Source organism: Anabas testudineus, chromosome 4 (genome assembly GCF_900324465.2).
Source record: "Anabas testudineus chromosome 4, fAnaTes1.2, whole genome shotgun sequence".
Lineage (NCBI taxonomy): Eukaryota > Metazoa > Chordata > Actinopteri > Anabantiformes > Anabantidae > Anabas > Anabas testudineus.
Genome location: NC_046613.1, coordinates 4,979,244 through 5,005,868, shown reverse-complemented (window position 1 = coordinate 5,005,868; position 26,625 = coordinate 4,979,244). Strand labels below are relative to the sequence as shown.

The window sequence follows — 26,625 nt, the reverse complement described above, 5'->3', positions numbered from 1 at the left end:
AAAATTATACAATTTACCTTTTTATGCATTTTTAAGCATTAAAGTGCCTGTAGACTTCCACAACATGAATCAATATCTGCTATATTTGCCACATATTTGCATAAATGATGGTACTGCTTGAGTTAAAAGATCAACAAAAGGACTAAACACAGTCACAAGCGATCCAGTATTTCAGTTTGATGGCACTGAATAAGTCTGCAAATGCAGCATGATATTTTAGCCAACCTACTTTGTTCTGAAGATACTTTCTCCAGGATAAATGGACACCAGAAACTAATTTTGCTGACTCCTCCTGAATAACATCTGATGCAAAAATGCTGATGTTTCTGTAAGGTGATGACACATTTATTTACAGGGGCACATTAGCTCATGTGAGAAGAACCAACATGGGCATCATCCCTCCATAAAGACGTTTAAATACTAGCACTTCTACCCCCTCATCAGACAGTGATACAGTGATAATTATATGGTAAATGACTAGTTTCCAAATGCACCCTCAACACATTTCCAGTAAACCCTGAATTAACAACTTAGGACCAAACCAAAAACTGGCTCAACCTTGGCACTGGAATGGAGCAGGCAGACACGTGCAGCAACATAACAAGAACACCTAGAGTAACAGTACCTGAATTATGAAGAAGACAATTTCCAATGTTCTGCACACAGATATGTTGACATATCAAACACAACACAGCTGTCATACTCTTCCCATCTTCAGTGCTTCAGTGGATGTGTTTGCTTTCTGGTTTCAGAGAAAACTGCATAATATCTACTGTTGGCAAGTGTGCACAGGTGCAGTGATTTAGGTTAAATATGAAAAGATTTTTTTCAGATTTTTCATTAGTTTTAATCCAGTGTGGCATTAGCATTGGTTTTGCTCATAATTAACACACTAAATAAATCAAATGTTTGATGTGAATGTATTAAGTTGTTATGTTGTTTCACTAGATGTTTCACTAGAGCTCAGTGCTCTATCACACAGAAAACTATAGCTGTGAGGTGGACACTAGATCAACAGCTTCACCACACACACACACACACACACACACACACACACACACACACACACACACACACACACACACACACACACACTGACAGAGACACTGACTACAAAGTTTGCAGACAGCTCTCAGCTCTGAGATGAGCAGGCCTTACCTAGAAGCTTCTTCACCTCCTCCACGCTCATGTATATGTTGACATGAGGGCTGTTGTTGTTGTTGTTGTTGTTGTTGTTGTTGACGCCTGTGGCACTGCCGGGGCTGGCGAGGCAGCCGGCCCCTTCCAGCAGCAGGAGGAAGAAGAACCCCCCCAGCCTCCACAGCACCGAGTGTGGCCAACCTCGGGACTCAGACGGGCTGCCAGAGCCGTGAATCAACCCCAACATAGCAGTGGTCGTCTGGCTCGTCGTTCTCGGTGTTCCCCAGTCGCCAATTTCTTTCTCATCCGTATCTCAAGTTAATCCCGGGAGGCGACATTACTCGTTACTCTTCGCGCCGCGGCGCCACTTGTGGCCGTAACTTCTTTTCCACTAACGTTAGCCCGTTTTGTCCTTTCTTGCTAGCAGACACGGGCTAAATTAGCCGCAGCAGGCTAACTGTAGTCGGGCTGTGCTAACCGCCCGCCGCCCGACTGTCGCTCAACGTTGCTGAGATTTACGACGCTTTCCAGGCACAAAAATGACACACCGGATATCGTCACATGGAGCTGCTTTGATATGTGCAGGCACAAATGAAAGAAGTGTCGTGAAGTAGCGGAGGAGCTAACATCTGCAGCTCTCTGCCTCCATGGTCTTTTCCTCTGTCTCAGTTTTCACTCGCAGCAGGAAGGGGGGGGCTCCCTGCTCCAACTCAGTGCTGCCTTTAGGTCCGGTCGGAGAGAATTTGTTTTCAAACTTCTTTTAAACGAACGAACCAAATCGTGTATAAAGTGGCCGAGTTTGACACATCGAGGACACATCCACGCAACTAATTATCTAACTTATACTTCTACCTGTGTCCACATTGTTGTTGTCGCATAATCCTGTTCGCATATTTACAAAGACTACCTTTAAATAAAAGAAAATGAAAAAAAAAAAAAAGATTGAATACCCGCAAAAGTGTCATACACTACCAATAAAAGCTAAGCTCAGAAAACAGTTCATGCGAATCCAGTGCTAACTAATAAGTTATCAAATAATTTCAAGGACAATTAAAATCTCACTGTGCGCACTCCAGTTGGCAGTAGGAAAGGCACGTATAATGTGCACATTTCGAGGTTTCCTGAAGGCAGCACCAAAAAACCTCCAGTCAATCTGGAGAACAAGTGTGATGTTATCTTCAACATACCAGAATTAGGAGAATTAGGAGGAATAAACTGTTTGAGGCCACTAAAACTAGAGGTTTGACACCAGCTTTAAAATTAAAACATAAAATTCAGTTCATTCTAATCTGTATGCTGTTATTAAAAAACATCTTCCTTTGCACTTAAAAAAAGGAACATGCTCTTTTCTACTCACATCTCTTGAAACAGAAACACTTTTCTGACTTAGATTTTGTTTGCTTGCCTTGTTCCTCACTTGTAAGTCGCTTTGGATAAAAGTGACTAAATGTAAACGTAAATGCAATTAGGTGTTTTGTTTTCAGGGCTGTGCCAGTGGTTTTTAACTGAGTGAACAGGAAGCCGTGGGCAAGTGCACTTTTCAAATAACATAATAAACGTTTTTCCCTTAACCTGTGGTATCGTGAAACAAAAATAAAGCACATGTATTTTATTTACTTGGAGTGCATGAGAAGGATTATGAATGATCATTAATTTATCATTTCATCTTCATTTCACTGAATAATAGACAACAAAAAGACTGAGTTGTTGTTTGAACATTTAGTATGTCATGCAGAATGACAAACCCAGTGAAAATACTTACTGTGCTTTAAAAAAAATCAAGACTCAAGAAACAGCAACAACATTTTAACATTTTTATTATTAAAATATCCACCTACAAAATGGTCTATAAACACTATTTACACAACAGTCAGCAGAGCTTCCTGCTAAGACACAGAAAGATATTTTACACAGAAAATACTGTGCACCATTGTCAGAGAGGGAGAGATGAATCTACGAAATGTGAAGAAAAAATACATTTCCCATCGTCTTTATAAGGAGATCGTGGGGCTGGTATAAACAGCGGGACACTCTGAAAACTCTACAGTTATTTCCCTGAGGGACAAACCTGCAGCTAAATCACAAATAGAAACCTCTCCTAATGTGTCACCATGGACGTAGCAATGAGGTATGTAAGGTCTCTGATGCAGTGCAGCAGACTTCTTAACATTAATATTTGCATACACATGCTTGTTTGTGTGAAAAATCCACATCTCAAATCATAAATGATTTGGGCCATTTTTCATTTGACTGATTGAAGTGTCTTTGCGACGCATGGAGCTGCAACCACAGCTCCCAGGAATTAGCAAATGCAAACGGATTTTCAGATGACTGATGATCTCTCTCTGAAATGTTACAGTGGGTCCTGACAGGGGTTTTCAGCACACACAAAAAATGATCATAATCAGTTACTTCAAGTAGATTATAAACACCAAAATTGAAGTAAGGAGGTTTTTCACATGACAGTGATGAGTATCCAAGTGCTGTAAGAAAAAAAGACAACAAGAGACTTACTATTAGGATAACTGTTGAAAGGCTTATGATCTGCTACATTAGCAGAGAATACACACGGTTGAAGGAAATGTTTCAACATGTTGAAGAACATGTTGTGTTCCAAAACAAAGAAACAAACCTTCATTGTTGTCTGTTTGTTCTTCTGGCTGTTGAGATAATTAAAATTAGCATGAGAAAAGAATTGCATTGGTTTATTTTTTTTAAATACAATCATCATCACTGTTTAGACGGTCTGTGAGACTCACTCTGATTTTTCTTGGGAAGCATCGGTTCACAAATCTCTCGATAACAAACATCCTGTTGTACTTTATATGTCCTTTTGTACCTGTGAAGAACTAAACATGCTCATCTGTTTGATCCATTATGGTACACATAATCTCTTCTGTTTTGTATTCAGCCGTTTGAACAGCACATAAGTCATGATAAGTATAAGAATGCAAGGAACAGGAGATGTGTGTCTGATAGGACTTACAGATAGTGGCACACTCCTCCCTCCCAGACAGGTACACTCTTGGTTTCAGAGTAGAGACGGGTACAGGGGTGTGGTACTCGCTGGCACACTGCAAACACACAAAAACATGAGGTATTGTCAGCAGGGGAGAGTCTGCTGGATGGTTTAGGAGTCGTGGGATGGAGCCAGGCCCTTCTCTCTGGCTGATGGATGGTTTTAGGAAAGGAATGTTTAAACAATCTGACGCAGGGTGTTTAGAGCAAGAGAAGAACTCTAGAGGGGTGAGGGTATGTCCTGTGTCTCCTTACACACAGCTTCATCAACACTCAGTTATTAGTGGAATCAAACTGATACTGTTTTATTGTGTGTGACACTGTTGCAGTGGGGCAGGGGGAATTCAGGGTTAGGGTAGATATCAGAGTATGTTTAATATTAATGTGATAAATATAGTAAAACTGTTTTCTAATTTAAATGATATACTACAAGTGAAATTATTATTTTCTAAATTTCTTCTTTTTTTAAATTTGTTATAACACAACCATGTAGACATCCACTGTATTTGTCATCAGCCAGTACTATAAACAACTCCAGTCACATTCAAAATGTTCAGTGTTCATGTATCAGAACCAGACTTATCATAACATATAACCTTAGCAGTTTAGGGTTATATGCCATAATACATTCAATCTTAATGCTAATGTTTTGAAGCCATATGACAGTCCTATTGCATCTATAATTCACCCAATGTACAAAGGTTAATGAGTTCATACAATAAAGAAATCATCCAGAAATAATTCCAGTTGCTATCACACACACCGTTGTGTCGCTGAATTTTGCACTTTACCCTGCCTCATTTTATCTTTTTGTTGTTGTTCTTATTACATTCAAATAGCTTGATTTGTGCATGTACCACTTCTAGAAAAGGCATAATAATACTAGATAAAATTCTTCATCAAATTGGTTTGTCAGGAAGCTCCAAATAAATGAATTGAGACAAAAACCTGTAAGTGATAAACAAAGCTTTTTGATTTCCACAAATTAGCTAAATAAATATCTATTTATTACATTAGAGTTGTATACAGTACATTCATGTGGGAGGCACATAATAGGAGTCATGACCAAAAGACCTCTCGTCCAGATGGCCGGGCAGTTTCCCATGTATAACTGTCACAGACACATTCAGGCAGCTCAACTCACAGTTTGTACATTAAGCCTGAAAAATTACCACATCAACAGTCACCTAATGACTCTTCATATAATATCTTCATCAAAATTCTGATATTCTAATATTTAGGTTGATTAAGCCCTTTGACTACTTGTTCTGATTTTCCAACCAAAATAAGACAAGTTTCAACAACTAGGCTAAACATGTTTCTATGTGGTGCTCGGAAGACAGCAAATATGAAATTATTGGAAAGCTATTTTACTGAGATAATATACTATTGCCTTATGAGAAGTACAAAATCCTCTTTTCATTCATTCAAAAGAAATACTGAATTATACTGTAGACGTAACAGTGGGTCCTTAAAAAGGAAGGAAATAATATAAAACCTTGTTCCTTCACTGACACTGTACATTCATGCCCCTAAGCCCTAAAGTTAACTAAGCCATTCATAAGTGTCAGAGGTCAACTGTCAGTGGAGTGTGTTTCATTCTTTTAAGAAACCAGAGACCTACTGTATACATAGCTTGTTGTTGCCACATAGTTTCAACAATAAAATGTAAGTGTAACATAGATTATAAAGTAAGTCTACAGCCTGTGATGCTGCAGCTACTAGAACTTTTCAATATATCGAAATAAGACTGTAGGTCTTACACCGACAGTCAGCTAGCATTCAGCTAGTGAGCAGACATCTTTCAGGAAACATGTACACATGTACATCTGTCTGAGTGCACATGAATGACTTCTGGACATAAATTAAAAAGATGTGATGCACTTAAAATTACATAAATTATGCTGGTCAGCGGGACAGAGAGCAGGGTCGTGTAATTGCAGTATATAGGCCTTTTATTTCAGCTGGTTGGCATTTTGTCAGCACTGAGGGAGCCTCATAGACATGGCTGGTGAGAGTGAATGTGGTGATGTAACAATGGTAATCATTCATGGGCTTAACAACGATTGGATGAATTGCCATTAAATTAGGTTCAGGTGTTCAGATGAAAGAATCAACTATAACAGCTTTGGTGAGGTGAGTGACCACCCAAAACATTTGCTCATTAGCCAAACATTGTTCTAGTTTCACTGAATCCACTCTGTGCATTTGTGTGGAGAGGAAGCACATAAACTTACACAGTTCACACTGTCGGCCCTTAAACCCCACTGTGCAGTTACAAATGAAGGAGTCTCCGTCGTTCACACACGCGCCCCCATTCTGGCAAGGCAGACTGCGACAGTCCTGCGGCAACTCTAAAAGACAACAGCTGCCATTAACATCCACAGTACAGAAAGAGAATGAGTCTCAGGTTTCAGGGACACTGCTGCACTTTTCTACAGCTGATATCATGTGTTCATAGCCTCTAACCCAACTTCCCCTTTTTATCAATCTGCCTACTTGATTATTCCATCTCTCTTTTATGTCTGTTTCAGGTTTAGTATTAACATTTCAATGACAGTGCTCAGAAAACACATTAATGTTAATTAACTAGTCTAAAGACTAGTTAATGGCCTTCGTCCAACAGCACATGAATCTGCGCATGTGATCAATTACACAGGTAGATCTATTAGAGCATACAGCAAAACACGTACCAGGCTTTGTTCTTAAACCTTCTTGTTGAATCTCTAGTGCAAGGCTGATTTTGTTTGTTGTTTCTTCCATCTTCTCTAATCTAATTGGTGGGTTAGGTTCTGCAAGGCAAAACATTTCCTGTCATGAGTCAGCATTAAAAAGACAAAATAAATGGCAGACTGCAGCATGACTCTGGCTAAACTGAGATGATGCACTTTGAAGTTTTTGTCTACATTCCTCAGCCAGGAACAACAAAACACAAAATTACTGATTTGACAATATGGCCAAAATGATATTATGACATCATGGGTGTAACGATGTTACAAAGGAAAAGAACAATCCTAGAAAGGAAGCTTATTCTGTAGAGCTCAAGATATCATCTGTACAACAGACTTTTCTGTTTATGCTATAGGCTTTAAGCCTGTGCCCTGAGATGCAACAAGTATGACTAGAAAATTAAAATACATCAGTAAAAACGATCATATCAAAATTAGAAGAAAAAAAAAGATTATTCCTGAAAATCCCTGTTATCATACTTCTGCATGATAAAGTGCATGTGTCAGATAAAGTAGGTATGTTTGTGTGATAACAGAGAGTCCAGTTTATGTTACAGAACCACCCATATGTCATCCAGACAGGCCATGGTTAGGAACATATGGTAATAGGACCATGGCCTAAACTATTCCATCTGCATCAAGATAAGTAAATAATAGAACTCTTTTATTATTTGGACGTCCTAAGCAAATCACAACTGTTTCAATGTGTTGGTTTAATAGATGTCAGACAAAGAGTGTCAAGCTGAATTGATCTGGCTTTGGAATCAAACTAAATTACTTTACTGGGTAGCTTTATCATGTATTAACATGGCACTAGAACATTTTGTGTGAAATACTGTATATGACACAGTAAACATGTCAAACTGTGTTAAATTGATGCTCCACTATATGCTTATCACATGGTTGCTCCTATTTCTACTTACTGGTGCGATGCCGAATGGCTTTTTGAGACAGGTGTGTAAACTTGGCTGTTATCTTCCCTCTTCTGTCAATGAGTTCTTTGTATCTGAAACACAGAAGAGAAAAAATGCTATGTGCTTAGCATCAGTACTTTACATGACCAGACAGAAGCAAACTCTTATCATTGTATATGTTTTTAGGACAACTGTATTTATTATTAAGATCCTGTTGTACCCGGGCAACTCTTCTGGGTTCTCTGTTTCTGCTGTACCTCCCAGGTCCTGAGGCTGAGATGGGGGAAGTCTGCGTCTGACCTGAGTCCCCTGTCCAGTGGCTGCTGGTCTGTCTCTTCTTGGTGATCTGACCTCCATAGGTACTGTGGAAATGAATACAGAATTCACTTTAAGTCTCAACTATTTATTATATGTATGTCTGAGTGAAGCATTTTAATACTGTACTATAATTGAATATAGTATGTGATACTATACTATACTTTTCATCTAATGGCACATTTAAATATAAACAAAGGGTTATGGGAAACAGACTTACAGGTAGTAAAGGCTAAGTGTTGAGGTATGCTGTGAATCTGTTCCTGCCCTGTGTTTTTGACAGATGTGAGAGCCACGTAGTAGTGCTGCCCTGGCGTCAGTTCACGGAGGTTATATGATCCTAATTTCCCGTTGGGCAGAAAGCGACTCCTAGTATTCAACCCACGGGTCACATTGACCACAAAGCCATCTGGGACATTTCTCGGGTGGCGGCTCCAGGTAATCAGTGCTGAGTTAGTGGTCACATGTGACAGGGAGAGGTTTTGTGGGGGGAGAGGCCCTGAGGGAAACACATGTAAATGGTCACATAGTCACATGGACAGAAAAACATTATTATGTTTTCATTGGTTAGTTGGTGGAAATTGATGTTATCACTGACCTAGTATTTCTTTCTTCACTGTATTTGCATTGCTTCTTAACTTTTTTACTTTATGTCACTTTGTGCTGTAGCTAAAATTAGTTGTTAGCTGAAGTTGTTTCTTTTGTATTTTTTAATCCTTGCATCCATATGGTACTATCAGAAAGTAGTTATATGGATTGAATGGATTGGATGTGGCTAGCACATGATTTCAGAATACATGGACAACCATATTTTATTCACAAAGTGTGCAGCCTGGGCTTACACAGGACTTACAGAGGACAAAGAAAACAAATGTTGTTTTAACTACATTATGTGTTAAAACTCAATATACTGTACGTATACTGTAGATTATAGATGTAAACTTAATCAACATTTACTTTAATCTACATTTATCTGTGATGTAATATGTTCTCAGTTTTGGTTTGTTTAATATCTCTCAAGACTAAATATTTCCTTCACTGCGTTTTTAATACTTTATATAAGCATGTGGGACATTTATTGAGCACAAACATCCAAATTGTCAAGTATGAAATGATAGATGTGCACTTTTAAACCTACTTTGTAGCATGTTTGTTGTACTGTCAATTTCCTCAAATGCACTTACATTTAAGAGTGTTGACATTAAGCCTTTACTCAGAGTAACCATAGTCTATTATATTATGATACAGGGCCATATTAAAGAAAAGATATTAATCTAAAATATTAATTCCTAACCCTACAATACTAGCAACAGTAGTTGTGTTATTCTGATGCCTTCAGTAATACATGCAGTTGCACTGACAGCTAAGTGGTGAAACAACCTACTCGTCCAGAATTGCAGTGGTCCAGCTGAGTGGCTGGTGGAGGGAAACTCATCTGGTCTTATTCCACTCTGAGTCAACACATCCACTGTGTACATCTGACCAGCAAGCAATGAACTAGGAAACAAAGAGAGGTACACAAAATACACTACAACGAACAAGGAATGAAACCTTATCTGAGAACAACTAGTACAACTAGTGAAATAGTGCCCTCCAACGGTTCAAATATATATTACACAAAGCCACTTACAGTTTAGCACCACAGCACCATTTAGTGGACACAGGTGGTGCTACACTAACTAGAAATTAAAGGTTACCAGCAGTCAAGTGCAGAGCCTTACCTGAACGTGTACTCAGTGGTACTTGTATTGAGCACTGCAGTGCGAGTCTCACTACCATCTGAAGGCAATAAAGACACCAGCACCCCGCTGACAGCTGTGTGGCGAGCTGCCTGAATCAGCCAACTCAGCCAAACCTGTGATGACGACACATTGACCACCTGCAGCTCCTCCACCCGCCGAGGTCCTACACAAAAAACATGCTTTCAAACTCACATTGACACATAGAAGTCTTTGCTTTAAATTAAAAGTGTACTCACTAGTGCGTATTAGTGCAGTGGCGGGCTGGCTATAGTCGGTGCTGTTCGTGTTGTGTTTGATGGAGACAGTGGAGATATTGTAAAGCAGGCCAGGCATCAGGCCCCGCATCACATGGATCAATTGCTTCCTATCCAGGTAATCTGTTTTGTAGTTGCTCCAGCCAAGGGGGGCATAAGTGACAGCAAACCCACTGATCTGGCTGTGAGAAGGCTCCGGCTCATCCCAACGCAGCTCCACCTCGTTCTCCTCCACATGCACCACATGGAGACCAGAGGGAGGCAGCAGGTCTGGAAACAGTAGAAATAACCAAACAAGGTGTCTCAGCAATACAGAGAATAAACTGCAGAGTGTGGAGAAATAACTCTGGTGTCTGGTGTGATTCTGAACTGACCTTTCTCACAGTCTTTGCCTGTATGTCCTGTTTGACAAATGCAATTGTAGTTTCCTCTCCGGTCACTCCAACATTTCCCCCGATTTCCACAGGGTTTCAGTATACACGGGTCCTCCACTTGGGGGTGACAAAGACAAGCAGATACAGGAATATGGTTCATGTATCATATTCCTTACTCAGCTGTTTATGCTTATGACTCGTAAAGCAGTGCAAAGCCACTTACACATCTGGCACTGGTCCCCAAAGAAACCGTCTTTGCACACACACAAATAGTTCTTTCTGTAACTCCGACACACACCTCCATTTAGACAGGGGCTGGACTCACACATGTCCTGCTCTGCACACAAATATTTACAGAAAGATTTTTGTCTAGTAAAATCTGCATGATAAAATGTATAAGCCTTTAAAAATCATGTAAAAGGTTGATGGAACTGTACCTATTTCACAGTTATGCCCAGTGAACCCTTGTGGACAATGACATAAGTAGGAACCAGGCTGGTCCTCACATGTCCCCCCATGTTTGCAGGGTTTGGAGAGGCATTCATTTATGTCTTCAGGGATATAAAACACACACACAGGCGTTACATGTAGCATGTCGATATATTAAATTTCTGCAGGAAATAATAGAAGAGTTTGATCAGACTGTACCTGTCTGACAGTGGTTTCCACTGAAGCCAACACTACACTTACACTGGTAGGATCCAACATGATTTCGACATGTGCCGCCATTAAGACAAGGCTGTGATAGGCACTCATTAATCTCTGTAATGATGTCAACCAAAGTAATTAACATAAACCTTTATCAGAGTGTAAACAATAATTGTAATGATGTTTTTTTTTTTTTTTTTAGTTTTTGTTCCGTGTTTGTGCTTGTGTTACTGTCTGTTACAGACCCTCACAAAGTGGTGGCTGGCTCCACTCTCCCTGAATGCCACAGATGCTCTGAGTGGCTCTGAGCACAGACGTGAAGCCTGAGTGGCATATATACAAAGCCATGGAGCCTGGTGTTGTTGAGGAGAACTGGACTTCAGCATGCTTCACTTGTGGAGGCGGGCCACATCCCAAATCTGAAATGAGTACCAACATGTTGAAAATGTCAGCATGGCAGCATAGTAACTCAAACCCACAAACACTGGGGCTTAAATGAGCTCATTCAGGACATACTAATGGCAACAGAGGTGTTTTCCACTCAGGCGCTCTGTTTTAGTCCTCCTAAAATTACCTTCAGCATGCCGTTAAGAGTGTGCAGACGTGAATCATCAGGTCTAATCAGATCTTACCTAATATAACTTAAGCAGTCGTTCTATATCTGTATATATGGGCCCTCCAGTGCAGCAACACTGCTAAGATTATCTTCAGAAGAAACGCCAATATCTCTGTGCTCAACAACACAGGATATTCCCTGCTTGCACAAATCTATTAAAGTCAACATCCTACAAGGTTCTGGGAGTGAGATTTGGAAATTACTGTGTGGTGACACACAGTCTGCTCACCTGTGGAGGTCTGTACTGTACTCCTGTTGATTTCACAGTGTCTGCCGCTGAACACCTCGGTGCATTCACATTTATACTTTCCTATGTAATGAAAACATGTTCCCCCGTTTAGACAGGGGCTAGAGGCACAAGGGTCTGGCTTTCCTGAAAGAAAACATCCACACTGGGAATGAACAACTGTAATAATAATATACGGTTAATATGCCAAATATACAGGCCCAAATGCTTCACCAAATGGGATTATTTACCAACCAAAAAAACGACAACACATCAAGATGCAAAACACATCTAAATGTGCCAATTTTAGCTGTTTAATGATCATTTCTAAGACTTTTTATTTAGGCCTGTAAAAAGAGTTGCAATAATCTAAAAAACTTGTTTTCTGACCATAAGATTATGTTTCAAATTTGACAAAACACTGATAGTTTATGTCTTTCTATTTTTAATCCTAAAAGTATAATCACTGTCTTTATATAAGTACTCAAAAAACAGGGATTGTCTGATGTCTTGATTCCTCACTGTGCATTTTTACAGATCTAATTTAATGCTTTCACAGAAAAGTAAGATATGTTGTTTGTTTGGAGGGTGGCACTCACCCACTTCACAGTGTTTTCCAGTGAATCTGTAGGGGCAAACACACTTGTAGCTCCCTCCCTCTTCCTTACAGGAGCCTCCATTGCGACAGGGACCAGAAGCACAGGTATTGAGTCTAACTGGAAAGAGAGAGGAAGAAGGGAATCCTTGAAGTGGAGACTACTCTAGCTTTTAATCACAAAAGATAAATCCGTGCCAGTATGCTGCAATTCCAGTCATCAGTCAGGAAAACAGCTCATAACTCGTAGGTACAATCATAAGCCTTTCAGCATTGCATTATTTCAAACAGCATTACGAGTAATGGCATGTTTCCTGATGCACTAAAGCTGGGTTTTAACTTGAGTAATAAGCCACAAATCTGAAGGGTGTTTTGATAATGGTGCTTTATAAATGCATGTGAACATGTTCTGCTAGTGTTTTTAGTGTAGTGTCATGCTACCTTTCTCACAGTGCTTCCCCCAATATCCATATTTGCATTCACAGGTGTAGCCTCCATCCCGCTCGTAGCAGTAGCCCCCGTTCAGACACGGAAAGGAGTCACAGACCGATCGCGGCTGTACTGAAAAACACACACCGAGACTTGACTGTGTTCCATTGCACTGGTAAACCTCCTAAATTCTATTCAAGCACTTGGTCCAGCTTTTAAAAAACACAGATTGTTTGTCATTTTATCAGATTAATTAGAGATGTTGCAAGACTATTCAACAAATACAGAAATCATGTAATGTCTATAAACAGCAAATGTGACCACTGTTATTTAAATAGAACATGACAAATGGCAAAGATCAAAGATTAACCAACTATCTTCAGACTGAAGAAGCTACTTGGATGAGTAGCAAAACGTTTCAATCTAACAAAAGGAAGTCCAGTTGCCATGACTCAACTTCCAGATCAATGTGTTTGTCACTAGAGTAATGAGCTGCTCATGCAATGACATAGCTGCAGCATGTCCTGTTGGCGGGTAGGTGCCTGAGGCTCTTACCATAGGGATAGAAGTCTTTGTGATCTAGTTCTGCTCCACTAGTCTGACATGTGCACAGGTAGGCTCCCCCATATTCCAAACATGGACCTCCATCAGGACACGGCCTGCTGTTACTGCAGGGCGTCTGGGTTACTTCTGAGAGGAAGGGATTGAGTCAAGTTCACTAATTTATGGTCTTACAGTGACTCTTTTTTTTTTTACATTCATCAAAGCTCTTCTTACCTGATAGGATTAAATGTATCATACTCACCAAACTGACAGTAGAGCCCTGTGTAGCCTGAAGGGCATTCACAAGTCCCATTGATGTCCACACAGACTCCCCCATTCTGGCAAAGACATTCCTCTGCAGATACAGTACAAGAGAGTATGTGTGCGTATGTGTGTGTGAGAATGAGAGAGAGAAGCTCATAGCTGGCTCGTTTGTGCAAGCTACTTGAAAGAAAGTACTTAAATGATGTTAAGTTTTCAGTATTGGCCTGAGTGTAAACATAGAGAGAAAGTATAAATGGTCAACATGTGTACCATATGCTGAGTGTCTTTCATCTGCTATACTGTAAACTCTGTATTGATTCGCTGTCATTCCTCTTTCCCTAATCTTTTCCAACAAAGTTCACAGGACCAGAAGATTACCAGTCAGCAGCATGCCTGCAGCATGCACATCCGCTCAGTACAAATTATAAGAATGTTTTTATTTTCCTCTACTTCCTAATTGCAGCAGTGGATCAAAGGAAGTGGCCATATCACAGCTAAGTGGTTCTTCTTTGAAGTCCTGGGAGCTCTGTGGAGGGTATTATTTTTCTGATGATATGGAGCATATTTTGTGACCAAAACGTATGGCCCCTAGGGCAATTAATGGATTGCTAATTTGTAAGAGCCACTTTCATTGGCCACCTGTGCAGCCCAGGCCCTTTGATCTGTGAGCCTGATTAGGCACTTCTGAGTCCCACTACTTTCTCTTCCTTGGAGGATCATGCTCTTTTTTCCACAGTGCCTTCCAAGTGAGCCAGGCAGGAAAGTATTTGGGAGATTTAAGAGAGCCTATATAAGCACTGATAGTTATTTCAGCTCAAGGGTGAGAAATAGCATGCATTTGCTATAGCTCAAATTCTATTAAGGAGCTTTATGGTTGGGAAAAAAAACTTTGCAGCAATGTTATCAGAAGCTGACAGTAACCTCTCACGAAAGGCTGATTTATTGTAGCTTCAAAAGGTACACTATCTATTTCCTAAAACAAATATAGTATGTTACAGACATTAAACATTACACAATATGACTTAATATGTTTTTTATGAAAGGAAGATATGAAGTGTTAGGAGAGGATGATAGCATTTTACATATGATGTGTTCTAATTGCCCTATGGTTATGCAAGGAGCAGCTGTGCTTGAACTATAGAGTGGTGAAGTGGCCAGCTTCCAGAGAAGCAAGTAGCAGTGTGGAAGCATGCATATTTCAACAGCTCGGTCTGAAGAAATGACCTGAATACCAAAGACCAGCTTTGACTCATAAACAGGTTTTTTTCAGTCTAGACAAAGCACTTCCTCTTGTTGGTAAGCTAATAAAATGTGCTATAAAACAATTATTCACAGCATCAAGCGACTGGTTCCTGTAGTAAACTGGGCGAGGCCATGTCAGTTTTGATAATTACAATAATCTATCATCACAGCAGCCTCTTCCAGGGCAGAGGTCCAAATTCCTGTGGGATAGCACAGATCCTCTTCAAATACACCACTCTGCTCTCTACCTGCCCAGCTGCCTGCTGCAGTAAGCATCAGTGAGGCCAAGTGTACAGTACAATACCTTCACATTTGTCACCATAGAAGCCTGGAGCGCATGTACAGCTGTAAATCCCCGAGCTGGTGAGTTCACAAATCTGGTGCTTCTTGCAGTCTTCTTCTCCACACAAGGCTGCAGATTGTAATATGACAGGCTGTGATGTTAAAATCAAACTTAATGCGAGAAGGTTTGGCAAAGCTTTAACTTTAGCTGTATGTGCTTTTACCTGTTTGATTTTCTGCCTCAGTTAAATTGAGCTGAAGCGCCACCAACTCTGAAGGGGGGAACAATTGAACATGGTTTAAATGCTTGGGTCATCCAAATAACAAGAAAAAATATTTTCTCATTAGGCATCTGGAATGTAGCAGTGAGGATAGTTATGGATTTACCCAGGTTTGGAGACATCATTCTCTGATATGCTTTCAGTCGAGGTGGATTTAAGTTTAATATTTATATAATTAGGAATAAAATAAGAATTTAAACCAATATATCATTATGAAATATATTTTGTAATTTGGTGAATCATCCCTTTAAAGACGACAGATAGTAACAGACACACAGATAGATACTACTGTATATAACCCTGTTTCCCAAAAGGTTTTAGAAACTGGATAAATAAATACAATCAAAACAGAAAACAACATTATGTAAATCATCCAGCGGCTGGATAGTGCAGTAATATTCAAACCACCAAATTCTTTGCAATGTTATGTTATTATAGTTTATTAACTTCTTTTATTTATCTTTAAGATGTTGAATAATTTTCCTACCCAGTCTTTCTTTTACTTCAGCATGACTTAGCCTCTCTGGATGCCATCATTTGACATCATCAAAGTCAAAATCAACAATGTTACAATGCCGCATTTCTAAGTTTTGACATTTGACATCTTTACACAATTTTTAAAATTATTTTACAGTAGACAGTATCCCAACCTTTTTGGAAACAGTGTTGTACATTACTAGATTGGTATTCAGATGCTTTAAGACAGACACATTTGAATATGCCACAGTCCTTACTCACAGGCAGGCTAGTCCTTTATCACTGTCAAAACCTCTTTTTTTACACCACAGCCTGTAGTTTGTATAAAAGGAGTCCTTTAGTTTTTTTAAAGATGGAAAAAATGCACTTTACCAAACAGAGAGAAGAAAGTAGACTATTTCCCATCAAGAATCATTTTACAAACATGCTTCTCTTAAGTTGAATTCAAATCACCTGTCTCACAAAGCGTCCCAGTGAAGGCAGAAGGACAAATACAGCTAAAGCTGGCCACCTGATCGACACACTCTCCTCCATTGTGACAGGGCTGCGACTCACATTCGTTTATGTCTGTGGGATACATGAAAGTCAGTCAGTGAGAGGAGTTCATGTGCTGTTGATTCAGCTTCAGCTTCACATTAAGATTTTTCAGTCCTCACACGGAAATGCAAGAATTTGTTGTCTAAGACGCTCAGCTGGGTTAAGATCCCTGAACTTCCCATCTGAAAGCATAGAGTTTCACTGACCAGGTGTCTGGTATTAAGACTAATCCAGTCTCGTGTAGAAACAAGGATTCATGAACTGTCCCAGGCCTGATAATTTAATTCCCCATAGGGTTCAAGTTTCATCAACAATCAATCACAAGAGGAGTAAGATTAGTAAAGGTCTTTATGGAAACCAACCTGACTTAAGTGAACTTTCTCACTCTGGTTCATTGCTACAGCGTATGACCCAAGAAAAAAAAAAGCAGTTTGCAAATCAATTCAACCATAGTTGAACTCACTTGTCTAGGTAGACTGGGAAACTCTAGACTGCCAAATGACTGAGTTCAATGTAGAAAGCAGAAGAAAATATTTCCTCTGAAGGGAGATGCCTACTTTCCCTGGGACTGTGAAAACCCCCGCTCACCTGTCTCACACAGGACACCAGTGTAACCTGGTTCACACACACAGGTGAAACTGCCAGCACCTTGTACACACAGCGCGTTGTTGAGGCACGGTCTGTCTTTGCACTCGTCAACGTCTGCACACAAACACACACAGACACGCTCATGGAATATTTACTCAGCTGATTAATATATCCGCCACACTGCTCCACTCACTCTGCAAGTATGTGCTGCTGGCTGTGAAAGGTATTAGAAGAGGCTTGATACATCTCCATGGTCTGGATGGACTGTGGGAATAGGCACAGAAACTCCAGAGAGCCTGCACCGAGATATTCTAAAATAATTTTTGTGTGGAAACTGCTTAATGGGGCATAAAATACTTTATTAATGAGAGTCTTTCCAACTCTTCAGAGAGTAGGAGGACGAGTGTGGAATTTTTAGTATACTGTACACACACATACACACACACACACACACACACACACACAATTACATAAAATTCGAACAGTGATAGTTGTCAATTTTACCTGTTTCACACAGAATTCCAGTGTATCCAATAGGACACTGACAGATGAAACTATTAATCTGGTCTATACAAGTCCCTCTGTTCTGGCAAGGATATGAAGCACATTCATTGACATCTACAAGACAGGGAGAAATACAAAGAAGGTAGTAAGACTTTTTTAATTAGAAATAAGAAACATCTGGCCAAGGTAAAAGGTTGGTTAAACAGGTAACGTCTCCGGATAATGGGACATGAAATTGATCCAGGTATTAAAGAAATCTCCTGGTGTCCTTTTGGCAAGTCGGGTGAATTCTAGTATTTTTTTACAAGTTGATTATTTTTCCTGGCTGTTCTTAGGTAGATAGGTTTCATTCATTCATAGTGTGCAGTGTGTGTCTAGCACAACAGAGCAGGAAGCGGTGTCAGCTATAACTCACCAATCTGACATCGCCGACCGGTGAAGCCAGCCAAGCAGGAGCAAGTGAATGAGGGGTTGCCTGTAATACAGTCATCAATGCACTGGCCTCCATTCAGGCATGGTCGCAGGTGTGGGCACACTGAAAGAAAGAGGTCAATGTACCATAATTCCTAGAAGCACAAGTAATGAGAGGTTTGATACATCTCCACGTGAGGAATTGAAGGAACAGTCTCTTAGAATCAAGTCTCACCGGAGTTATTGCAGCCACCAAGTTCAACATTTGCATCGTCTATGCGGAAGACCCATCTGCCTGGGTAGCCCACGTTGGTGGTTTCCTCAACATTCACTACATCAGCTGTGCGAGAGCCAGGGATGTTGAAATAACGCTTGCCATCACCAGCATTAAAGCCTGCCTGGGAAGAGTGTAAAAAAAACAAAAAAGGCAGACATCAGAAATGATAGGTGAACTGTAGTTTAGACACATGGAAGCGGAAAACTGATCATACTGCACGTTTCACGAGCAAATAGCCATGTGATCTTACCTGTGCTGCAATTCCTTCCAGCCCAGCCAGGTTTCCTCCGCTGCTGGCATGCATGCCTGTGGTCCAAGTGATGTTATTGTACTGGAATATAGTGAAGGAAAGCTCTCCATCTGTAATGAGCACTACTTGGAAAGTATTTACCTGCACAGAGAGGAACAGGCTTAGTTAAACCATTTCCTGATTTGAAGGAAATTTGTAATAATGCGTCCATCTAGCACAGACTTCATATTAATTATGCAGATTCCTAAATCTCAGAAAGGCTAGAGACATAGAGTTTTCTGGCCAAGAAATTTAAAGATACTATTGGAATAAATTCTAGTTGCTGTGATTTCTATCCAAGCGTGTGCTATGTTCTAATAGCCCATTTCTTTGGGTCTTAAACATATACTCCTTATTTAATAGTTATCCTCTCATAGCTAACTATTTAAACATTTATCCAGTTACTTTTAGGTAACTTTTTTGAGCTATCTCCTAGCATGCTAACTATAGTTCTCATAGAACTGAGTAGCAACATGTGTAGTTAAAGCGATTTGTGTATTTTGTGGTCAGACTGTTATAGGTAGTAGTAGACTGGTTATTATGACTATTTTACCACAGATTTTCAACTACGGATCTAAGTCAAAGACAATTAAAACTTACATAGACAGTTGTTAAAGCAGTAGCGTGTCAATCTGTAAGGCTGTGTGTGTGAGATCATACCGGTGTGAGGGAGTTGCCTCCAAAGAAAGTGACTTGGTGCCATGTTGCGATGAGGACCCACGTAGCATTGAAGTTGGGAAATTCTGAGAAGTGTGTCATGACATCGCCCGAGGCCCTACTCAGAATCGAAGACTCCTGGCTTTCTCTGTAGAAGACGCTACCTGCCCGTCGGTTGTCCACATCAGCCCAAAATGGTGCCACAACCCTCCTGTCACCGGCAATTGGAAAAGCTACGGGTGTGAACTGGGACACCTCTCTCAGGAAAGATACAAGTCCATTGTTGTTAACCTGAGAATCAGATACAATTTGAGTTGCAGTATATGAATAAAACAAATCTTCATCACTGTGCCTTGTTTACATAATTAAGTGGAGTTAGAGTGGGAGTGCAGAGGGATTCTGACCTCATGGAGCAAACAGCAGCATGGAGCAGTGAGCGCTCTCATTTACACGTTTGCACACTCAGAGTAGCAAACAGGTGCTACTTGTATTCTGCGAAATGACTGCAGCTGAGGAAACCTGATTTCTGCTGATCATGCACCTGCAATGTCATCACACCAAGAAGGACATTCATAGCCTTTAAATCCACAGATGTCTGCCAACAGCAAAGTAACCAAATAAAAACCTCCTCTTGTCCACATATCATCTCTGTAAGAAAATGCACTACAGCTCTCAAAAGTGAAAATGTACGGTTTTCCTCGTTTTACATAATTGAAAATTGAATATGTCTGAATTTTGGACAGAATGTTACAGTAGTTTATTTACATTTTTATGTTTTACACATTCTGTTGGTGAAAATGATTAGTTGATTTCCTGCCACTTGGGAGCATTAAGACTAACATGCTTATTTACACATCTAGCAGAGAGCTCAGATTAACATTTACATCCATTTGGAGATGTTTTACTATCCACCAGGCCACTGACTAAGTCCAATATTCCCTTTCCTTTTCACTTAGCGTTTTTAGTCTCCAACAATGAAACATGCAACTCTGAACTCAGTTAAACACTGAAAATCCTAACTGTTGTTGAGGGAGCTGTGATAATTATACTGTATGTGGATTTGTGGTTACTGAAATTGTGCTGGTGTCAGCCCAGCTATAGCATCAACATCCAGCCACTAACTGCTAAACCTGAGTACAAGAAAACTCTCCAGGTTAAAGGACTAGATTCCTGTATGAGGCCTTTATTCATACATGATTCTCTGTAGCTATATTATCTATAACATACACTTAGAGCCACCATGGCACTTTGTTTCTGTGAACTTTGCTTCTCTGCATTCAAGCCAAGAGGCATATGACAGTGACAAAGTAGCATCAGGTGACTCATCTTTGCTCCCTGTATGTATTAAAACCATAATTTGAAGGACTTTGCTGTAAAAACGGCAAAGGAAGTTTTGTTTGGCACAGCACAGGGGCTCAGTTAATTGCCCGACCACAGTCTTCCCCTCCACATCAGCGTGATGTGGTGAGAACGTGGCCAATGTGGGGAAAAGGAGGACCAACTGCAGGAGCGGGGCCCAGGGGTCAGCCAGAGCACCATCTGATACCAGGAGGGAAACAACAGAGAGGGCACAGGGCTGGATGAATGAAGGGATGTCCATAAATTACAAACTTCCCACACCCACATACCCACTAATGAGAGACCTGTGGTGGCAGTGGTCTGGAAGTCACCCATCTTACAGCAAAATTAGTGTATGAAATCATGCTGAACACAGTAGAGTTCATACTTCAATACTGGAATATGTTTAATCACCTAATCCAATCTTTTGTAGCATCTGGAACTCTTTAAACAATTGTATTTCTTCCTTGTTAAGATTTTTTCAGGGACTACTTTGACATGGAAATAACCTTTGAAGAATTTAAACTGCACTTCTTTTCTTTGCATCATATCACATACTTTTCTTCTTCTCATGAATGCCAACCAGGCTATAACCAGTACAAACATCCAGGGAGGGGTGGTTCTGCATCACACTTAAGTGACAGAATGAATGGGTGCAGAGCAGCTTTGTGTTATGCTGTAACATGACTAGGGTCAGAATCACAGGGGAGAGGGGTTCGATCAGTCAACCTTGCAAGAAGCATCTTTCGCTCCATATTTCTTTCTCTCACTCTTAATGGTGCCACCTCACTCTACAACTCCCATGTTATTTTTTGGGAATTCTTTGCCGGATACATCCAGGATTTTGCTTGGGTGGTTTTCTTTAGAGCCAAGCAATTTATGGACTAAAATAAACTTTCATCTGGCTTAAGTCAAGCCAAAGCAAATTTCTAAATGAAAAAGGTGCCATGGATCAACTCAGGAAAACATTAGTTTTCCTTGTCAGAAACTGAGGTTTCACAGTTATACGCTTGTCCAATTTTTTGACGAGACCGAAGAAGGAAGGACTATAGTTTTGACAGTCTGTGTAGTTGGCCTCTAAATCCCAAGCCCTGGCTCACCTTTATCTACAAAAGGTTTAGACTGAAACAATAAATCCTTTCCTTAACAGTGTTGAATAAGCTTTTATTGGACAAGCGATGCTGAAATTTGGTAAAAATGTCTTGCACTGTATAACCAGTCTGTATAGTGGTAGGAAAATGAATTAAATTGAAATTTGGAATTGGAAAAGCAAAATCACACAGGAATTTCAAGTTTCATTAGGAGTACTAAAGGCATGATTTGGAATTTTGAAGCTGATTTTAAGACATAAAACATACATGACTGTGGGTCTATAATAAATAGGGGACAGCCTTCATCCCTTGTTCCATGCAAAATATGCTCCAAAGTTCATATGAAACTTAGCAGCATGACCCAGATGGTATCCCACTACTTGCATATCAACAAGAAATGTCTTTCTAGAGAATCAAATAGAGATCTTGAATGTCTTAAATAGATACTAGGTACTAACTCCATAACTTTATCTTAGTGGAGTGGATGACATTTAATTTAGATCTAACCCTAACCCTAAATGTTTGGGTGCATTTTATCCATTTTGTCCTACATTTTGTAAAGCATCATTCCAAGTAAAAAACATTGACAGCCAACATCCAAAGTAGAAACAATTACAGAGACCAAGACCTATCACCACTTACATATAGGAACCTCAATTTTGTATTAAGAGAAGCTTGAAAAATCCCAAATCTACACCTTTAAATCTATGAAAGTCAAATAAAATAAATGTGTCAATTCCTAATAAATTTGCATTTTTTATTTTTCTTTTCCTGAAACTAAATATAAATGATACAAAAGTTGCTTAGGCTCAACAACAGAACACATTTAGTTACCACTGATTGGCACCTATGAGGATACATTAAAGTTGTCTGTTTAATCTGTACGAATATGAAAAAATACAGAGTACTTCTTGGAGTTTTGTTGTCACTGTGAGCTGTACAGGTGACCAGCAGAGACTCTAGGAAGCTGCTGCAACTAGCCAAAAAAATGTCTTGTACATAACTTTATGGTTTATGGTGGATGCACTGATCCTAACATCTGTCAGTCACATCTCTCATTGCACACATGCATTAAAAAGCACCCACGCAGAGTGCAAAATATAAAACCCAATGCACACATCTTTGAGCCATATACAGAGTAGTGGTGAGTGAATGGAAGTGTACAAACCTGAAGCTCTCCAGAAGTGCAGATGAGCACTAGCAGATGTGCAGTGTGTTCAGAGTGTAGTTGCACTGTAGCACGTTTTTGGCAGGATTATTGCAAAATCTATTTGAATTTTGTTTACATGTAGTTTACAGACAAATTTTAAACATTATGTTACACATTTTAATACTAACAGCAGGTGTTTTGCAATGTAAACATAAACAACAAGAGCTAGAGAAGCTTGAATCCTTCTGCTGTCCAAGAGTTTATCTACCTACAATAAATGCCTTTGATCATAACCATCTGCTCTTACATCTGCTTTTAAACTTGTGTTCTTTCCTCTCTGACCTTGGATGTCCTCCTTCATGTTCTTTACACTGGCCGTCAGTTAGAGTAGTTAATCCATAAACTGCATTGTTTTGAGGCCCCTAAGACACTTTGCAGATACATCTGTGTTCTGTTAAAGTGATTGGTCATTTCTCAGATAAAGCAGCTGAGACAGTTTCAGTGGGAAGACCCCTGCCATGTTATCTGAGGCATGGGAGAAGGGGAGGGGTGGATCTGGAGGAGGAGAGATGCCAGCAACATGTGAAAACTCCCAGACACAAACCATAACAGAGGGACAGCCTGGTTACCAGGAGGCAGAAGTGGCCCTGGAACAAGACCAAGACAGGGGGGACCCGTGTTCGTTGAGAGAGTTTTTCAGGACATTAGAGATCACTGTAAGTGTCAAGTGTCACATGGCCGTGGCAGTCCCTAAATCCACTGCTGCTTTGTTCATCACTACTGATATAAATAACATATCTCACTTGCTTGAGGAAGGAAAAAAAGCTTTAATACGATCTGCTGTTATGGGGTTTCAGGGCATGTTTACTGCTAAGCAGCGTCTGTTATGATAATGAAGTAAGACAGCACCAAATCTTCTAAATCAGTTTGGTTCTACAGCTTCGAAGTTTGGAAAAAACCCCTGGGAGAAACAATTTAAACAAATTCAGCCTTTAGTACTCACTGAAATATTACCTGTTCAAAGAGGCTCTGTGGTGGCAGAGATCACCATGTGGTCCGTGCGCAGATGTTTAATGGATTCAAGTGAGACATTTAAAATGAGCGTGACTGTAATTTCAAGTGCATGCCACAATCTGTTTTGCCTTGCGTGACTACAGAATTGCAGTTCAATGAGATGCAGAGTGAGCTTACAGGATATCACATCACAACTAACACAGCACATTTCAGAATGTAGAGGACTTGGATTTTTACTTCTGTCACATGCTAATTTATCCTAAGATCAACAAGCCAAGCAACTGGTAGCGTGTCTTATCTTGTCTAATTTGACTGTTGTGTATCAGGATTATTCCAGAGAAAAGAATTTATTGCAAAAGTAAAAAAAAACACAACATGCCTACAGCTGTAATACACAGAAGTTCCTAAAAGAATGAAAGACACAATACCAGGACTGTGTTACTTAAAGTATACTGTGTGAACATATCAGAGTGTATCAAGTGTTTTAAACAATTTCTCAGTGGGTGACTGACCTCACCCAGATGCTTAGATTAGAAAGATGACCTTTGACCTTGCCCATTGTTGCCATGGTTCCTCAGTCTCCATTGCCCATGGTTTGAATAGGAAAGGGGCAGGCGGGGCTCAAAGAGAGGAGGGGTGGATTCAGAGAGAGAACGCGGATGCATAACCACAACAGGTGGTGTTGATTTAAGGGAGTCCTGCCTTTCCATGCGCTGGAACTGAACCCAATACATGACAAAGGCAGATCAAAGTGTGTTTCACAGTGGTGCGCGAAAATCCTTGTCAAACCATTCGGCTTCCTCCCATGAGCACTATTTCTCTCTCTCCGGCGTGCATATTTTCCCCCCATGCTCTCTTTGAAAAAAGAACTGCTCACAGATGCTCTGCGGCAACTGTAAGAACACAAACTGTCATTTCCTTTAACACAACTTTTTAGGCTTATTAGAACAGGGCTGACCACTGTTCTGCTAATAGTTTCTCTCTCACTCTCCCTTGGTGCACTAGAGAGCCCTCGAAGTGCGTGGAGGGTAGATGTAAAGTGAACAGAACGTCATGGAGTGTTATGATTCCACCCTTGGGGAGAAAATGCGATATTCTACAAATGAGGTTACACACCAGAGCATGTGAGCACACAAAAACATATACAAACTCTCAAAGGACACTGCAATGTAGAATCTGGCTGCATGCCAAATCTCATGTCCCCGAGGCTCTTACATACAATCCACACCATGTCAGTTTCAATTGCCAACCGACAAGTTCACGCACACACATATACACTGACACATAAAGACATAAGCACACACACAAAGTATCTGTACTCACATAGAGTCCTGTGTGCCTGTCTCCAAAGAAAGGGAAAGCAACAGAGATCTCCACGAGCCCAGAGCCTCCGTCGTCCTGAGCACTGGTCTGGGTGTCCCCCTTGGCTTGGCCAAAGGGATAGAAGTCCTCCAGGGGTACAGCAGGTACCACCCCAGGCAGCAGGTCCAGGGAGAGCAGGGTGCAGAAGTAGGGCAGCAGGGCTCGCAGCACCAACACCATGGCCTCAGCCACCCAGGGATGGAGCTGACAGCAGGCACTGTGGAGGGGAGGGAGGAGCACACACACCTGAGGCAACAAGAGCAGAGCAGAACAGGACAAGATTGTACGTTCCTCCTCTCAACCACAGCAGTCTGAATCCTCCCCTGACTGCTCACTGGCTCTGCCTCTTTCTCTCCTCACTTGTCCTTTAGTTGTGAACTGGGCTTCTTGTGTGAGACAGGGGAATACTGTAGATTCCGTGCATTCTGTTTGCTGCTGGGTACTGCTACTCTCCGTCTCACAGAAATGAAATGAAGGAAGGAATGAAAGAGGGGGAGCAGCGTGATTCAGATGAGATGTTTTTTTTTTTTTTTAACAATCCAGCGATTTGGTCCCTGATGGTCAGCTTAGAAATATCCTCAATAAAAGCTCTATTCTGCCTGCCAAAGGAGTTCTTTCAGTTTTGGCCCCACCCCCCCACAGGGAATCACTACCTCGCATAATTAGCTGGCTCCAGCCAATAGCTGAAAAGAGGCTGGTAACTGGATAACCACTGGGCGGATCTATGATAATCAAAGGGCTGCTTTAAAGAAACTCTGACAAGATTTTCCTCTTTCAGTGAAACTCCTACTATGTACAGTTACCAAGACATGCAAGGTAACACAGTGAGAAGACCTGCCTGTGCACTTTTGTGAAAATGCTACACTGTACAGAAAGTATGCTGAGTGTTAGAGCTAAAAGGAAAGAAAGAGAGGAAAGTAGATACCGGCGTTTAAGGTACTTAGACACAGTACATGCCCATGTGGATGATAACATAAAAACACTGCATATTTGTGGTTATAAATAAGGGAAGGGAAGACCACATATTAGCTCAAGGGTTGTGAAGGATTACTGATTGATTGCCAGTGAAACTTTCATGGAATGATGATCCCTCCAGACTTGGAGTCTGCAATGATCTTTGAAAGAAAACACAGAAGACAGCACTGGCAACAGAGAGCGAAGGTCATTCTCTCACCCACAACACTAAATCCACAAAGGCTTTTAATGGTGCAAGAAAATGCTAGAACTCACATGCCATGACAGGGCAGTGCTGTCCTTCACAAAGTTCTCAGAAAAGTTTTTCCATAACAAGGTCTTGTGGCCAGCAGAATAAACATCA

The 26,625-nt window shown here is 40.6% G+C and overlaps 3 protein-coding genes across 4 annotated transcripts in view; all 3 read right to left on the bottom strand.

Moving 5' to 3' along the window:
- The window catches only part of ryk (receptor like tyrosine kinase), a 32,494-nt gene extending 30,675 nt beyond the window's left edge, over positions 1-1,819 (bottom strand). For both annotated transcript variants that reach the window (XM_026344723.1, XM_026344729.1), the window contains exon 1: positions 1,159-1,819. In XM_026344723.1, coding sequence (XP_026200508.1) covers positions 1,159-1,387 — 229 coding nt within the window. In that variant the 5' untranslated portion in view covers positions 1,388-1,819. The remainder of the gene's footprint in view (positions 1-1,158) is intronic.
- A 1,157-nt stretch (positions 1,820-2,976) lies between these two features.
- Positions 2,977-13,644, bottom strand: sned1 (sushi, nidogen and EGF-like domains 1). The gene is made up of 21 exons (XM_026344713.1): positions 13,556-13,644; positions 13,013-13,127; positions 12,576-12,692; positions 11,980-12,123; positions 11,380-11,553; positions 11,135-11,248; positions 10,924-11,037; positions 10,710-10,823; positions 10,487-10,603; positions 10,095-10,382; positions 9,838-10,021; positions 9,501-9,613; positions 8,337-8,615; positions 8,022-8,163; positions 7,811-7,893; positions 6,852-6,950; positions 6,396-6,512; positions 4,127-4,214; positions 3,900-3,979; positions 3,773-3,800; positions 2,977-3,623 (listed from the first exon to the last, which is right to left on the bottom strand). Exons 1-20 carry the CDS (start codon positions 13,556-13,558, stop codon positions 3,775-3,777), a joined length of 2,511 nt encoding a protein of 836 aa, XP_026200498.1. The 5' UTR covers positions 13,559-13,644; the 3' UTR covers positions 2,977-3,623; positions 3,773-3,774.
- Positions 13,645-19,505: 5,861 nt separating this feature from the next.
- The window catches only part of crocc2 (ciliary rootlet coiled-coil, rootletin family member 2), a 35,788-nt gene continuing 28,668 nt past the window's right edge, over positions 19,506-26,625 (bottom strand). The window contains exons 38-39 of the mRNA XM_026344707.1: positions 25,269-25,524; positions 19,506-19,643 (exon numbers count right to left, since the gene is read on the bottom strand). Coding sequence (XP_026200492.1) covers positions 19,613-19,643; positions 25,269-25,524 — 287 coding nt within the window. The 3' untranslated portion in view covers positions 19,506-19,612. The remainder of the gene's footprint in view (positions 19,644-25,268; positions 25,525-26,625) is intronic.